Source organism: Xenopus tropicalis, chromosome 5, assembly GCF_000004195.4.
Source record: "Xenopus tropicalis strain Nigerian chromosome 5, UCB_Xtro_10.0, whole genome shotgun sequence".
Taxonomy (NCBI): domain Eukaryota; kingdom Metazoa; phylum Chordata; class Amphibia; order Anura; family Pipidae; genus Xenopus; species Xenopus tropicalis.
Genome location: NC_030681.2, coordinates 2,593,482 through 2,610,923, shown reverse-complemented (window position 1 = coordinate 2,610,923; position 17,442 = coordinate 2,593,482). Strand labels below are relative to the sequence as shown.

The 17,442-nt window shown below is 53.8% G+C and overlaps 1 protein-coding gene across 1 annotated transcript in view; it reads right to left on the bottom strand.

The window, feature by feature from the left end:
• Positions 1–1,815: 1,815 nt before the first annotated feature.
• The window catches only part of yipf3 (Yip1 domain family member 3), a 20,458-nt gene continuing 4,831 nt past the window's right edge, over positions 1,816–17,442 (bottom strand). The window contains 8 exon segments of the mRNA NM_001126994.1: positions 1,816–2,656; positions 3,528–3,651; positions 4,335–4,448; positions 4,993–5,124; positions 5,458–5,550; positions 5,744–5,789; positions 6,768–6,874; positions 8,824–9,027. Of these exon segments, the coding sequence (NP_001120466.1) occupies positions 2,529–2,656; positions 3,528–3,651; positions 4,335–4,448; positions 4,993–5,124; positions 5,458–5,550; positions 5,744–5,789; positions 6,768–6,874; positions 8,824–9,027 (948 nt within the window). The 3' untranslated portion in view covers positions 1,816–2,528.

The window sequence follows — 17,442 nt, the reverse complement described above, 5'->3', positions numbered from 1 at the left end:
CCCCCCCTTATATATTTATATATAGTGACCCCCCCCTTAACTGCCCCCCCCCCCCCAGTGTAACCAATCCCAACTGGGCCAGCCTTTCCCCATAACTGAGCCCATTCCCTTTATCAGCTTAGTCGCTCTTCCCTGTACTTTCTCTATTTCATTACTGCCCCCCCTTATATATTTATATATAGTGACCCCCCCCTTAACTGCCCCTTCCCCAGTGTAACCAATCCCAACTGGGCCAGCCTTTCCCCATAACTGAGCCCATTCCCTTTATCAGCTTAGTCGCTCTTCCCTGTACTTTCTCTATTTCATTACTGCCCCCCCCCCTTATATATTTATATATAGTGACCCCCCCCTTAACTGCCCCCCCCCCCCAGTGTAACCAATCCCAACTGGGCCAGCCTTTCCCCATAACTGAGCCCATTCCCTTTATCAGCTTAGTCGCTCTTCCCTGTACTTTCTCTATTTCATTACTGCCCCCCCTTATATATTTATATATAGTGACCCCCCCTTAACTGCCCCCCCCCCCCAGTGTAACCAATCCCAACTGGGCCAGCCTTTCCCCATAACTGAGCCCATTCCCTTTATCAGCTTAGTCGCTCTTCCCTGTACTTTCTCTATTTCATTACTGCCCCCCCTTATATATTTATATATAGTGACCCCCCCCCTTAACTGCCCCCCCCCCCCCAGTGTAACCAATCCCAACTGGGCCAGCCTTTCCCCATAACTGAGCCCATTCCCTTTATCAGCTTAGTCGCTCTTCCCTGTACTTTCTCTATTTCATTACTGCCCCCCCTTATATATTTATATATAGTGACCCCCCCTTAACTGCCCCTTCCCCAGTGTAACCAATCCCAACTGGGCCAGCCTTTCCCCATAACTGAGCCCATTCCCTTTATCAGCTTAGTCGCTCTTCCCTGTACTTTCTCTATTTCATTACTGCCCCCCCTTATATATTTATATATAGTGACCCCCCCCTTAACTGCCCCCCCCCCCAGTGTAACCAATCCCAACTGGGCCAGCCTTTCCCTATAACTGAGCCCAATGGCCCTTAGCTTAGTATGTAGGTGTTAAAGGGGTTCAGGTTAACTCTTTCTATGTTATAGAATGACCTATTCTTAGCAACTTTTTAGTTGGTCTTCATTTTTCTTCTTCTGCCTCTTTGCAGCTTTCAAATGGGGGTCACTGACCCCGGCAGCCAAACCCTATTGCTCTGTGAGGCTCCAGTTTTATTATTACTTTTTATTCCTTTTCTTTATATTTAAGCCCTTCTCTATTTATATTTCTGTCTCTCTTTTAAATACTGCCTGGTTGCTAGGTTAAACAGGACCCTAGCAACCAGATTGCTGCTGAACAAAAAGTTAAATAATTCAAAAACTGCACATAATAAAAAATTAAGACCAATTGCAAATTGTTTGCAAAAGCAGGAGGGCAGTCTCACTGTGCCAGTTTGGGGGGGCACAGGGCTCTTACACGTGCCCATTATATTGCACAGAGAGTTACTGGGTGCCAATTGCCTGTGTTTCAGAGCAAACAGTAAATCCACACACAGTCCCATTATATACACGCTGCCTCCCATGCAGCCAATCAGCACAGCCATGTTGGATGAGACCTGCCCCCCAGGAATGTAGTGGGTGTGGCTTGTTCATCATATCCCTGAATGCCCCCAGTAGGGATTATATGTAGCTTTGCTCACTAGATCCTTACACTTCAGATGCTGCAGAACTGCAACTCTCACCCTTTTGCATAAGAACAAGACAATACGGCTCGTTGGCACAGCAGTGCGGCAGCGCTTTACTGCATAATGTTCCAAGGCCTTTGGGCACAAATAAACCCTTTTTATTTTGATAACGGCGCCCCTTTAATACAGAGGCACAAAGAGTTAAAACAGAGATAACGAGCGAGTGTCGCCCTAGTAACGAGCTTATTACAGAGACAAGAAGCAGAGCATTCTGGGAGCCGACAGAGGGGGCTCACTGCATACACAAGGGTAGTGCCCCGGGCTGGGGGGCCACACATTGGGGTACAGGGGGGGGTACAAGGGTGCCCTCATACAGAAGGGTGCCACTGGGTGCAAAGATTGCTGCCGGGCAGGTGAGGTGCCAGTTACCAGGTGTCGGGGCTCCTCTTGTCTGTGGGGGCCAATGGGGTACGTTACTGCATAAGCTCCGCCCATGTAACGGCCTCGGTGGCGCTGCGTTCAGTATCCGGAAACCCAAAGTCTAACGGTTCCAACTCCCAGCGGATCCCCTGCGGCTCTGGGGCAGGAAAGTCTGTGATGGGGAGCGGAGGGGGCTACGGCCCCCCGGGGTCAGGAGAATGCGCCCCAGAACCGACGGAAACGTTTCTCTAACAGAAAACTTTAACACCCCCTTGTCACTAAGGGGTTAAAGGGGAGGGAGGGGGTCCCCATATTAACAGCAGCTCCTCCTCGCTGGGGGGGGTTCAGCCAGAAAGGGGCAAAAATCCAGTATCTGCCACACTCGGGGGTAAAGAGAATGTCATTCGCAGTCTGGTTGTCTGTGTGGGCGGGGTCAGCGGGACTGGGCCAATAGGATCTGCGCCGTGGCGTTCAGTACCGCATTGGGCACCAATGGCAAATCCCGAGCAACTCTCTGTATGGGCCCCGGGATGTGCTGCCCGTCCAGCGTGTCCAGTATTCCTGGGGGAGAGACACCAGTCAGGCCCAGAGACTGGGGGGGAATGGGAGAGACAGGCGGGGGGGAATGGGAGAGACAGGCGGGGGGGGGAATGGGAGAGACAGGCGGGGGGGAATGGGAGAGACAGGCGGGGGGGAATGGGAGAGACAGGCGGGGGGGGAATGGGAGAGACAGGCGGGGGGGGGGAATGGGAGAGACAGGCGGGGGGGGGGAATGGGAGAGACAGGCGGGGGGGGAATGGGAGAGACAGGCGGGGGGGGGAATGGGAGAGACAGGCGGGGGGGAATGGGAGAGACAGGCGGGGGGGAATGGGAGAGACAGGCGGGGGGGAATGGGAGAGACAGGCGGGGGGGAATGGGAGAGACAGGCGGGGGGGAATGGGAGAGACAGGCGGGGGGGAATGGGAGAGACAGGCGGGGGGGAATGGGAGAGACAGGCGGGGGGGAATGGGAGAGACAGGCGGGGGGGAATGGGAGAGACAGGCGGGGGGGAATGGGAGATCCCACAGAAGAAAGAGACAGATGGGGGAATGGGAGTTCGTGGGGAAGAAAGAGACAGGGGAATGGGAGATCCCAGAGAAGAAAGAGACAGATGGGGGAATGGGAGATCTCGGAGAGGAAAGAGACAGACAGGGGACAGGGAGTCCCTAGGGAAGGAAGAGACAGAGGGAAGCAGGGCAGTTAGATAAAAGGAGGGGAACACAAAGTGGGAAGCTGAGTGTGGGGGGAGGAGTCAGGGAGAGCGGGGGGGGGGGGGCGCAATGGAAGTGGGGACCAGAAGGGGTAGGGACAGTAGAAGGAAGAGAGTGCAGAGGGACAGTGGGAGGTCATGTTGGTCACAGCAGTCACACACAGTCCAACTGCCAGTTCTTACCTTCCACAACCTTGTGATACGCGAAGTGCAGGTACAGCAGGAAGAGCATATGGAGGGCGGCCATTGTACCGCACAGGATCAGCCTCTGGGTGTGGCCTACAGTGCGAGACAGCAACACTGCCACCTACAGGCACAACTCATGTTTAGCTGAATGCACAATGTTGGAATATTGTAGTTTTATTGCTATTTTTCCTATTTGTAATGGTCTCTACCCCCCTTCCCTATGTTCCCTTTCAGCCTCCCCCCCCCATATTCCCTTTACTGTATTAGTCCCACCGGCCCTGCTGGGAGGCTGTTCCCTGTATCTACCCCCTTTCAGTATTAGTCCCACCGGCCCTGCTGGGGGGCTGTTCCCTGTATCTACCCCCTTTCAGTATTAGTCCCACCGCCCTTGCTGGGAAGCTGTTCCCTGTATCTACCCCCTTTCAGTATTAGTCCCACCGCCCCTGCTGGGGGGCTGTTCCCTGTATCTACCCCCTTTCAGTATTAGTCCCACCGCCCTTGCTGGGAAGCTGTTCCCTGTATCTACCCCCTTTCAGTATTAGTCCCACCGCCCTTGCTGGGAAGCTGTTCCCTGTATCTACCCCCTTTCAGTATTAGTCCCACCGCCCTTGCTGGGAAGCTGTTCCCTGTATCTACCCCCTTTCAGTATTAGTCCCACCGCCCCTGCTGGGGGGCCGTTCCCTGTATCTACCCCCTTTCAGTAGAAAAGTCCCACCGCCCCCGCTGGGAGGCCGTTCCCTGTATCTACCCCCTTTCAGTAGAAAAGTCCCACCGCCCCCGCTGGGAGGCCGTTTTGCTTCTCACCATACGGAGAGTGGACAGACCCCCGATGCACAGCCAGAAGATGTAGAAGAGGGAGTGGAAGTGGATGTTATAGGTGATGAAGAGGACGATGCAGTGGCCGAACAGCCCGTATCCCTGAGAGAAGAGACAAGGTTTAATAACTGCAGATTTCCCCTTCTCAGCCCCCGTAGGGTCATTCCTATTAAATCTCACCCCCCCCCCCAAATCTGGGTCCTGTTAGATTATAACATGAATATAGACACAGGCAGCTCAGGGGGGGCCCAGGTAAGGCTCGAGGGGAGAGCAACAGGAAAGTGGGGTTCAGCCCACATACAACGGAGCAGATAGAGCAAGGGGAGGGTCAAGTACGGGGGGCGGGGTTTGGGCCACAAGTACAAAAGAGGGACTGCAACACGGGTCTAGCAGTGAATGGCGAGTGGGAATCATAGTCAGAGACCAGTGTATGATTGGCGAGTAGGTGGGGGCAATAAAAGGAGCATGGGGGGGTATCTGGGAACAGCAATGGGGCAATAAGATCAGTGTAAGAGAGAGTACGGGTGGGAATAGGTGGCAGTCTCTAGGAGAGCAGGGATTGGTGGTATGAGAACATGTGGGCGGAGCCTGGCAGTGGGTGGGGCACAGGAGCAATGGGCACAGGCGGGGCCCCCCCAATACTCACCAGCAGGGACAGGGTCTGTAACATGGTGATCTGAGCGTTGCACAAATAGGCCACAAAGTAAATGAAAGAGGAGACTCCCAGCCAGTAGCCAAAGCACGTGCCAATCGCTGTGCCCATGAGTGTGCCCTCTCGCTGCCAGGAGAGAATAATCATCATCATCATCGATTCATAGGAGGAGGGGCATTACAGTGTGGGGAGCAGAGCTGGTCACATGACTCACTGACACGTGAATATTATAATAAAGTACCCCCTGTTGTAAAATATAAGGATATTATATAGGGTATTAGTCACAGAGGGGTTCCATGACCATATAAAGGGACAAGTGCTTTTCTATAGGTCATGGAACCCCTCTGTGACTTCTAATATCCTTGTATGTTACAATAGGGGGTACATTATACACTATATACAGTCCCCCTGCGCCCCAGTATTCCTTTCCCCCACATTCCCCGGCCCCCCGTTACTTACAATAATAGTTCCAGATGATTTCATCCCATGCAAGAGAATGGCCACCATGGTGAACACCAGCATTAGGGGTCCGTACAGCTCCCCGGCGATTTTCTGCAGATGGAGGAACAAAAGGGGGGGGGGGGGGGGAGGAGTTTTGTTTTTAGCTTCCTGGGGGGGCGGGGTATAATGTACCGGCTGGGAGTTGGGATGTTTCTTCCTTTCCCAGCAGCTCTGTTACTATGCAGTTTTAGGAGGGATGATGGGAGTTGTAGGCCAATGGAATGTAATGGGGTTATATACGCACCTGGGGGAAGCTGATCATTTTCACTGGGATCATGGATTCCAACAGCCTGTGGCAGAGAGGGGGGGGAGTATTAATGAGCGCGACGGCCCATAATGCACCTGTTTCCTGAACTCACAAACGTCATGCTTTTATTGGGCATTAAAGATTTCCCAGCATGCATTGCTCTAAATACTGCCATGGCACAATCCTACAGAACCATGAAACAGTCTGGAACTGAACTCACCGGTTCTGGACCTGTTAGGCCTGATCCATCTAACAGAACCTTAATAACAGTCTGGAACTGAACTCACCGGTTCTGGACCTGTATGGCCTGATCCATCTAACAGAACCTTAATAACAGTCTGGAACTGAACTCACCGGTTCCGGACCTGTATGGCCCGATCCATCTAACAGAACCTTAATAACAGTCTGGAACTGAACTCACCGGTTCCGGACCTGTATGGCCTGATCCATCTAACAGAACCATGAAACAGTCTGGAACTGAACTCACCGGTTCCAGACCTGTATGGCCTGATCCATCTAACAGAACCTTAATAACAGTCTGGAACTGAACTCACCGGTTCCGGACCTGTATGGCCCGATCCATCTAACAGAACCTTAATAACAGTCTGGAACTGAACTCACCGGTTCCGGACCTGTATGGCCTGATCCATCTAACAGATCCATGAAACAGTCTGGAACTGAACTCACCGGTTCCGGACCTGTATGGCCTGATCCATCTAACAGAACCTTAATAACAGTCTGGAACTGAACTCACCGGTTCCGGACCTGTATGGCCTGATCCATCTAACAGAACCTTAATAACAGTCTGGAACTGAACTCACCGGTTCCGGACCTGTATGGCCTGATCCATCTAACAGAACCTTAATAACAGTCTGGAACTGAACTCACCGGTTCCGGACCTGTATGGCCCGATCCATCTAACAGAACCTTAATAACAGTCTGGAACTGAACTCACCGGTTCCGGACCTGTATGGCCTGATCCATCTAACAGAACCATGAAACAGTCTGGAACTGAACTCACCGGTTCCGGACCTGTATGGGCTCCACATCAAAGTAAGGCCGCAGGATGTCGATGTTGGCGTAGAGGTTGAAGGCCTTGGAAGCCTGTCTCTTGCCGGCCTGCCACATCTACAATGGAGGAGGAGACAGCGGGTGAGCTCCCAGCATGCTTAGCTGCACTGACTGACAGGAACCTGCACATCTCTAACAACTAGAAGGTGTCTGGAGGGGAGAGGGTTAAGCAAAGGGAAAGTAATCCCTGCCGACTGCTGTTTAAGGAAGAGACCAGATTCTGCCCTTACCCTGCGCTCTCTCACTAGCAACTGAACCCAACTGCAGCCAAAAGGCCTCAGAGTCGCAGAGACAGTGAGGCAGATGGAGAGACAGTGAGGCAGATGGAGAGACAGTGAGGCAGATGGAGAGACAGTGAGGCAGATGGAGAGACAGTGAGGCAGATGGAGAGACAGTGAGGCAGATGGAGAGACAGTGAGGCAGATGGAGAGACAGTGAGGCAGATGGAGAGACAGTGAGGCAGATGGAGAGGAGAGACAGTGAGGCAGATGGAGAGACAGTGAGGCAGATGGAGAGACAGTGAGGCAGATGGAGAGACAGTGAGGCAGATGGAGAGACAGTGAGGCAGATGGAGAGACAGTGAGGCAGATGGAGAGACAGTGAGGCAGATGGAGAGACAGTGAGGCAGATGGAGAGACAGTGAGGCAGATGGAGAGAGAGGGAGGCAGATGGAGAGACAGTGAGGCAGATGGAGAGACAGTGAGGCAGATGGAGAGACAGTGAGGCAGATGGAGAGACAGTGATGCAGATGGAGAGACAGTGAGGCAGATGGAGAGACAGTGAGGCAGATGGAGAGACAGTGAGGCAGATGGAGAGACAGTGAGGCAGATGGAGAGACAGTGAGGCAGATGGAGAGACAGTGAGGCAGATGGAGAGACAGTGAGGCAGATGGAGAGACAGTGATGCAGATGGAGAGACAGTGATGCAGATGGAGAGACAGTGAGGCAGATGGAGAGACAGTGAGGCAGATGGAGAGACAGTGAGGCAGAATGGAGAGACAGTGAGGCAGATGGAGAGACAGTGATGCAGATGGAGAGACAGTGAGGCAGATGGAGAGACAGTGATGCAGATGGAGAGACAGTGATGCAGATGGAGAGACAGTGAGGCAGATGGAGAGACAGTGAGGCAGATGGAGAGACAGTGAGGCAGATGGAGAGACAGTGAGGCAGATGGAGAGACAGTGAGGCAGATGGAGAGACAGTGATGCAGATGGAGAGACAGTGATGCAGATGGAGAGACAGTGATGCAGATGGAGAGACAGTGATGCAGATGGAGAGACAGAGCTGCAGAGACAGAGCTGCAGATAAAGAGACAGAGTTGGAGAGACAGAGATGCAGATGGAGAGACAGAGTTGGAGAAATGGGCAGAGAGACAGAAATGCAAAAGAAGAGACAGAGATGAAGAGACAGAGGCAGAGAGACAGTGATGCAGATGGAGAGACAGAGGCAGAGATGCAGATGGAGAGACAGAGTTGGAGAGATGGGCAGAGAGACAGAGATTCAGTTGGAGAGACAGGGGCAGAGAGACAGAGATTCAGTTGGAGAGACAGGGGCAGAGAGACAGAGATTCAGTTGGAGAGACAGGGGCAGAGAGACAGGGGCAGAGAGACAGAGATTCAGTTGGAGAGACAGGGGCAGAGAGACAGGGGCAGAGAGACAGAGATTCAGTTGGAGAGACAGGGGCAGAGAGACAGGGGCAGAGAGACAGGGGCAGAGAGACAGGGGCAGAGAGACAGAGATTCAGTTGGAGAGACAGGGGCAGAGAGACAGGGGCAGAGAGACAGGGGCAGAGAGACAGGGGCAGAGAGACAGGGGCAGAGAGACAGGGGCAGAGAGACAGGGGCAGAGAGACAGGGGCAGAGAGACAGAGATTCAGTTGGAGAGACAGGGGCAGAGAGACAGGGGCAGAGAGACAGGGGCAGAGAGACAGGGGCAAAGAGACAGGGGCAGAGAGACAGAGTTGGAGGGAAGGAGAATACAGAGGGGGGGGATTAGAGACATTCTCACCTCATCAGCCACTTGTCGCCCCAACTGCCCCTTGACGCCCTTCATGCCAAGGAAAGCGCCATCTTCCTCGCCCTCCTCGGGGGCCCCTTCCCCCTCCTCCTCCTCCTCCTTCAGCCGCTGGTGAATCTCCCCCATGTCCTCAAAGCTGGACCCCGACGTGTCGTCCATGTTCTCCATGTCGATCACTGCCGCCCCCGCGCCGGCCTGGGGGGGACGAGACGGGTGAGTGGGGCAGCGGGTCGGCCTGGCACCCTGGTGCCCCCACAGCCCAACCAGGGGGATCTCTCACACATACACCGGGGGTATTGGGGTGGGAAGGGGGCAAATTGCCCGACTCTACAGAATCATTATCACATAGTCCGGCCCCATCACTGGCACGGGGGCTCCTCTATACTCTGTGCCCCCCCCCTGTAGCTATAGGGTATTATTACCAGCTGGGCCCCCCCTGTAGCTATAGGGTATTATTACCAGCTGTGCCCCCCCTCCCCTGTAGCTATAGGGTATTATTACCAGCTGTGCCCCCCCTCCCCTGTAGCTATAGGGTATTATTACCAGCTGTGCCCCCCCCCCCTGTAGCTATAGGGTATTATTACCAAGCTGTGCCCCCCCCTGTAGCTATAGGGTATTATTACCAGCTGTGCCCCCCCCTGTAGCTATAGGGTATTATTACCAGCTGTGCCCCCCCCCTGTAGCTATAGGGTATTATTACCAGCTGTGCCCCCCCCCCCCCCCTGTAGCTATAGGGTATTATTACCAGCTGTACCCCCCCCCCCTGTAGCTATAGGGTATTATTACCAGCTGTGCCCCCCCCTGTAGCTATAGGGTATTATTACCAGCTGGGCCCCCCCCCTGTAGCTATAGGGTATTATTACCAGCTGTGCCCCCCCCCTGTAGCTATAAGGTATTATTACCAGCTGTGGCCCCCCTGTAGCTATAGGGTATTATTACCAGCTGGGCCCCCCCTCCCTGTAGCTATAGGGTATTATTACCAGCTGTGCCCCCCCCCTGTAGCTATAGGGTATTATTACCAGCTGGGGCCCCCCCCCCCTGTAGCTATAGGGTATCATTACCAGCTGGGCCCCCCCCCCTGTAGCTATAGGGTATTATTACAGCTGTGCCCCCCCCCTGTAGCTATAGGGTATTATTACCAGCTGGGGCCCCCCCCCTGTAGCTATAGGGTATTATTACCAGCTGTGCCCCCCCCCTGTAGCTATAGGGTATTATTACCAGCTGTGCCCCCCCCTGTAGCTATAGGGTATTATTACCAGCTGTGCCCCCCCCTGTAGCTATAGGGTATTATTACCAGCTGTGCCCCCCCCTGTAGCTATAGGGTATTATTACCAGCTGTGCCCCCCCTGTAGCTATAGGGTATTATTACCAGCTGTGCCCCCCCCCCCCCCCTGTAGCTATAGGGTATTATTACCAGCTGGGGCCCCCCCCCCTGTAGCTATAGGGTATTATTACCAGCTGTGCCCCCCCCTGTAGCTATAGGGTATTATTACCAGCTGTGCCCCCCCCCCCTGTAGCTATAGGGTATTATTACCAGCTGGGCCCCCCCCCCTGTAGCTATAGGGATTTATTACCAGCTGTGCCCCCCCCTGTAGCTATAGGGTATTATTACCAGCTGTGCCCCCCCCCCTGTAGCTATAGGGAATTATTACCAGCTGTGCCCCCCCCCTGTAGCTATAGGGTATTATTACCAGCTGTGCCCCCCCCCCTGTAGCTATAGGGAATTATTACCAGCTGTGCCCCCCCCCCTGTAGCTATAGGGTATTATTACCAGCTGTGCCCCCCCCCCTGTAGCTATAGGGTATTATTACCAGCTGTGCCCCCCCCTGTAGCTATAGGTATTATTACCAGCTGTGCCCCCCCCTGTAGCTATAGGGTATTATTACCAGCTGGCCCCCCCCTGTAGCTATAGGGTATTATTACCAGCTGTGCCCCCCCCTGTAGCTATAGGGTATTATTACCAGCTGTGCCCCCCCCCCTGTAGCTATAGGGTATTATTACCAGCTGGCCCCCCCCCCTGTAGCTATAGGGATTATTACCAGCTGTGGCCCCCCCCCCTGTAGCTATAGGGTATTATTACCAGCTGTGCCCCCCCCCCTGTAGCTATAGGGTATTATTACCAGCTGGCCCCCCCCCCCCCTGTAGCTATAGGGTATTATTACCAGCTGTGCCCCCCCCCTGTAGCTATAGGGTATTATTACCAGCTGTGCCCCCCCCCCCCTGTAGCTATAGGGTATTATTACCAGCTGTGCCCCCCCCCCCCTGTAGCTATAGGGTATTATTACCAGCTGTGCCCCCCCCCCTGTAGCTATAGGGTATTATTACCAGCTGTGCCCCCCCCTGTAGCTATAGGGTATTATTACCAGCTGTGCCCCCCCCCCCCTGTAGCTATAGGGTATTATTACCAGCTGTGCCCCCCCTGTAGCTATAGGGTATTATTACCAACTGTGGCCCCCCCCTGTAGCTATAGGGTATTATTACCAACTGTGCCCCCCCCTGTAGCTATAGGGTATTATTACCAGCTGTGCCCCCCCCTGTAGCTATAGGGTATTATTACCAGCTGTCCCCCCCCCCTGTAGCTATAGGGTATTATTACCAGCTGTGCCCCCCCCTATGTAGCTATAGGGTATTATTACCAGCTGTGCCCCCCCCCTGTAGCTATAGGGTATTATTACCAGCTGTGCCCCCCACCCTGTAGCTATAGAGTATTATTACCAGCTGTGCCCCCCCCTGTAGCTATAGGGTATTATTACCAGCTGTGCCCCCCCTGTAGCTATAGGGTATTATTACCAGCTGCCCCCCCCCTGTAGCTATAGGGTATTATTACCAGCTGTGCCCCCCCCTGTAGCTATAGGGTATTATTACCAGCTGCCCCCCCCCCCTGTAGCTATAGGGTATTATTACCAGCTGCCCCCCCCCCTGTAGCTATAGGGTATTATTACCAGCTGTGCCCCCCCCCTGTAGCTATAGGGTATTATTACCAGCTGCCCCCCCCCTGTAGCTATAGGGTATTATTACCAGCTGTGCCCCCCCCTGTAGCTATAGGGTATTATTACCAGCTGTGCCCCCCCCTGTAGCTATAGGGTATTATTACCAGCTGTCCCCCCCCCTGTAGCTATAGGGTATTATTACCAGCTGGGCCCCCCCCTGTAGCTATAGGGTATTATTACCAGCTGCCCCCCTGTAGCTATAGGGTATTATTACCAGCTGTGCCCCCCCTGTAGCTATAGGGTATTATTACCAGCTGGGCCCCCCCCCTGTAGCTATAGGGTATTATTACCAGCTGTGCCCCCTGTAGCTATAGGGTATTATTACCAGCTGGGCCCCCCCCCTGTAGCTATAGGGTATTATTACCAGCTGGGCCCCCCCCCTGTAGCTATAGGGTATTATTACCAGCTTGCCCCCCCCCTGTAGCTATAGGGTATTATTACCAGCTGTGCCCCCCCCCTGTAGCTATAGGGTATTATTACCAGCTGCCCCCCCCCCCCCCTGTAGCTATAGGGTATTATTACCAGCTGGCCCCCCTCTGTAGCTATAGGGTATTATTACCAGCTGCCCCCCCCCCCCCCTGTAGCTATAGGGTATTATTACCAGCTGGGCCCCCCCCCCCCTGTAGCTATAGGGTATTATTACCAGCTGCCCCCCCTGTAGCTATAGGGTATTATTACCAGCTGGCCCCCCCCCTGTAGCTATAGGGTATTATTACCAGCTGCCCCCCCCCGTAGCTATAGGGTATTATCACCAGCTGGGCCCCCCCCCTGTAGCTATAGGGTATTATTACCAGCTGTGCCCCCCCCCCCCTGTAGCTATAGGGTATTATTACCAGCTGTGCCCCCCCGTAAGCTATAGGGTATTATTACCAGCTGTGCCCCCCCCCCCCTGTAGCTATAGGGTATTATTACCAGCTTGGCCCCCCCCCTGTAGCTATAGGGTATTATTACCAGCTGCCCCCCCCCTGTAGCTATAGGGTATTATTACCAGCTGTGCCCCCCCCTGTAGCTATAGGGTATTATTACCAGCTGGGCCCCCCCCCCTGTAGCTATAGGGTATTATTACCAGCTGTGCCCCCCCCTGTAGCTATAGGGTATTATTACCAGCTGGGCCCCCCCCCCTGTAGCTATAGGGTATTATTACCAGCTGTGCCCCCCCCTGTAGCTATAGGGTATTATTACCAGCTGGCCCCCCCCTGTAGCTATAGGGTATTATTACCAGCTGTGCCCCCCCCCCCTGTAGCTATAGGGTATTATTACCAGCTGCCCCCCCCCCCCCCCTGTAGCTATAGGGTATTATTACCAGCTTGGCCCCCCCTGTAGCTATAGGGTATTATTACCAGCTGTGCCCCCCCCCTGTAGCTATAGGGTATTATTACCAGCTGGGCCCCCCCCCCTGTAGCTATAGGGTATTATTACCAGCTGTGCCCCCCCCTGTAGCTATAGGGTATTATTACCAGCTGCCCCCCCCTGTAGCTATAGGGTATTATTACCAGCTGTGCCCCCCCCCTGTAGCTATAGGGTATTATTACCAGCTGCCCCCCCCCCCTGTAGCTATAGGGTATTATACCAAGCTGTGCCCCCCCTGTAGCTATAGGGTATTATTACCAGCTGGGCCCCCCCTGTAGCTATAGGGTATTATTACCAGCTGCCCCCCCCCCCCCTGTAGCTATAGGGTATTATTACCAGCTGTGCCCCCCCCCTGTAGCTATAGGGTATTATTACCAGCTGTGCCCCCCCTGTAGCTATAGGGTATTATTACCAGCTGTGCCCCCCCCCCTGTAGCTATAGGGTATTATTACCAGCTGTGCCCCCCCCCGTAGCTATAGGGTATTATTACCAGCTGGGCCCCCCCCCTGTAGCTATAGGGTATTATTACCAGCTGCCCCCCCCTGTAGCTATAGGGTATTATTACCAGCTGGGCCCCCCCCCCCTGTAGCTATAGGGTATTATTACCAGCTGGGCCCCCCCCCTGTAGCTATAGGGTATTATTACCAGCTGGGCCCCCCCCCCGTAGCTATAGGGTATTATTACCAGCTGTGCCCCCCCCTGTAGCTATAGGGTATTATTACCAGCTGTGCCCCCCCCCCGTAGCTATAGGGTATTATTACCAGCTGTGCCCCCCCTGTAGCTATAGGGTATTATTACCAGCTGTGCCCCCCCCCCCTGTAGCTATAGGGTATTATTACCAGCTGGGCCCCCCCTGTAGCTATAGGGTATTATTTACAGCTGCCCCCCCCTGTAGCTATAGGGTATTATTACCAGCTGTGCCCCCCCCCCCTGTAGCTATAGGGTATTATTACCAGCTGTGCCCCCCCCCCTGTAGCTATAGGGTATTATTACCAGCTGCCCCCCCCCTGTAGCTATAGGGTATTATTACCAGCTGTGCCCCCCCCTGTAGCTATAGGGTATTATTACCAGCTGGGCCCCCCCCTGTAGCTATAGGGTATTATTACCAGCTGTGCCCCCCCCCTGTAGCTATAGGGTATTATTACCAGCTGTGCCCCCCCTGTAGCTATAGGGTATTATTACCAGCTGTGCCCCCCCCTGTAGCTATAGGGTATTATTACCAGCTGTGCCCCCCCCCTGTAGCTATAGGGTATTATTACCAGCTGGCCCCCCCCTGTAGCTATAGGGTATTATTACCAGCTGCCCCCCCCCTGTAGCTATAGGGTATTATTACCAGCTGTGCCCCCCCCTGTAGCTATAGGGTATTATTACCAGCTGGCCCCCCCTGTAGCTATAGGGTATTATTACCAGCTGTGCCCCCCCTGTAGCTATAGGGTATTATTACCAGCTGGCCCCCCCCTGTAGCTATAGGGTATTATTACCAGCTGTCCCCCCCTGTAGCTATAGGGTATTATTACCAGCTGCCCCCCCCCCTGTAGCTATAGGGTATTATTACCAGCTGTGCCCCCCCCCTTAGCTATAGGGTATTATTACCAGCTGGCCCCCCCCCCTGTAGCTAATAGGGTATTATTACCAGCTGTGCCCTGTAGCTATAGGTATTATTACCAGCTGCCCCCCCCTGTAGCTATAGGGTATTATTACCAGCTGGGCCCCCCCCCCTGTAGCTATAGGGTATTATTACCAGCTGTGCCCCCCTGTAGCTATAGGTATTATTACCAGCTGCCCCCCCCCTGTAGCTATAGGGTATTAATTACCACTGCCCCCCCCGCCTCCCTGTAGCTATAGGGTATTATCACCAGCTGGCCCCCCCCCCTGTAAGCTATAGGGTATTATTACCAGCTGTGCCCCCCCCCCCTGTAGCTATAGGGTATTATTACCAGCTGTGGCACCCCCCCTGTAGCTATAGGGTATTATTACCAGCTGGTCCCCTCCCCGCCGCCTGTAGCTAAGGGTATTATTACCAGCTGGGTCCCCCCCCCCTGTAGCATTAGGGTATTATTACCAGCTGCCCCCCCCTGTAGCTATAGGGTATTATTACCAGCTGTGCCCCCCCCTGTAGCTATAGGGTATTATTACCAGCTGGCCCCCCTGTAGCTAAAGGGTAATTATTACCAGCTTGCCCCCCCCTGTACTATAGGGTATATTACACTGGTGCCCCCCCCCCTGTAGCTATAGGGTATTATTACCAGCTGTGCCCCCCCCTGTAGCTATAGGGTATTATTACCAGCTGGGCCCCCCCCCTGTAGCTATAGGGTATTATTACCAGTTGCCCCCCCCTGTAGCTATAGGGTATTATTACAGCTGCCCCCCCCCCTGTAGCTATAGGGTATTATTACCAGCTGTGCCCCCCCCCCTGTAGCTATAGGTATTATTAACCAGCTGCCCCCCCCCCCTGTAGCTATAGGGTATTATATACAGCTGTCCCCCCTGTAGCTATAGGGGTATTATTACCAGCTTGTGCCCCCCCCTCCCCTGTAGCTATAGGGTATTATACCAGCTGGGCCCCCCCCACCTGTAGCTATAGGGTATTATTACCAGCTGTGCCCCCCTGTAGCTATATGGGTATTATTACCAGTGGGCCCCCCCCTGTAGCTATAAAGGGTATATTACCAGCTGGGCCCCCCACTGTAGCTATAAGGCTATTATTACCAGCTGTGCCCCCCCCCCCTGTAGCTATAGGTATATATTACCAGCATGCCCCCCACGTAGCTATAGGGTATATTACCAGCTGCCCCCCCCCCCTGTAGCTATAGGCGTATTATTACCACCCGCTGTGCCCCCCCTCGTTAGCTATAGGGTAATTAATACCAAGCTGCCCCCCCCCCGTAGCTATAGGTAATTATTAACCAGCCTGCCCCCCCCTGTAGCTTATAGGGTTATTTTACCAACTGTGCCCCCCCCCATGTGTATAGGGTATTATTACAGCTGCCCCCCCCCCCTGTAGCATAGGGTATTATTACCAGCTGCCCCCTCCCTGTAGCTATAAGGTATTTATTACCCAGCTGTGCCCCCCCCCCCTGTAGCTATAGGGTATTATTACCAGCGTGCCCCCCCATGTAGCTATAGGGTATTATTAACCAGCTGTCCCCCCCCCCCCCCGTTAGCTATAGGGTATTCTTACCAAGCTGCCCCCCCTGTAGCTATAGGGTATTTTACCAGCTGGGCCCCCTGTAGCATAGGGTATTATTACCAGCTGGGCCCCCCCCCTGATAGCTATTAACGGGTATTATTACCAGCTGTGCCCCCCTGTAGCTAAGGGTATTATTACCAGCTGTGCCCCCCCCCCCCTGTAGCTATAGGGCGTATTATTACCGCTACTGGGCCCCCCCCCTGTAGCTATAGAGGTATTATTACCAGCTAGGCCCCACCCCCTGTAGCTATAGGGTATATTACCAGCTGTGCCCCCCCCCCTTAGCTATAGCGTATTATTACCAGCTGTGACCACCCCCATGTAGCTATAGAGGTATTATTACCCAGCTGTGCCCCCCCCCTTGTAAGCTATAGGTTATAATGTTATTAACGGCAGCTGTGCCCTCCCCTGTAGCGTAGTAGGGTAATTATTACCAGCTGTGCCCCCCCCCGCAGGTTAACCACTTGTGCCCCTAGCTTATAGGGTTCCAGCTGCCCCCCCCTAGTTAGGTATTATACCAGCTGACCTTAGCTCGGATATCACGCCCCCCCCTGTAGCTATAGGGTATAAGGTGCCCCTTTAGCTTAGGTAATACCAAGCTGGCCCCTCCTGTAGCTATAAAGGGTATTATTTACCAGCTGCGCCCCCCCCCCTGTACTATAGGCGTATTATTACCAGCTGTGCCCCACCCTCTCCCGCTGTAGCTATTAGGGTATTATTACCAGGCTGTGCCCCCCCCTGTAGCTATAAGGGTATAATTACCTGCTGTGCCCCCCCCACCGTAGCTATAGGGTATTAATAACCATGCTGTGGCCCCCCCCCCCACGCTGTACTATAGGGTATTGTATACCACTGCTGGTCCTCCCCACCGCCCTGTAGCTATAGGTATTATTACCAGCTGTGCCCCCCTGTAGCATAGGGGTTTAAACCAGCTGTGCCCTAAGGCATCACAGTCAATTAGTATCTACCACCCCGCGACTCCACTATCATCCCCAGTAGCTATAGGGTATATTCCAAGCTGTGGCCCCTCCGCTGAAACATTTCGCACCTGTAGCTAATAGGGTATTATTTACCGTATGT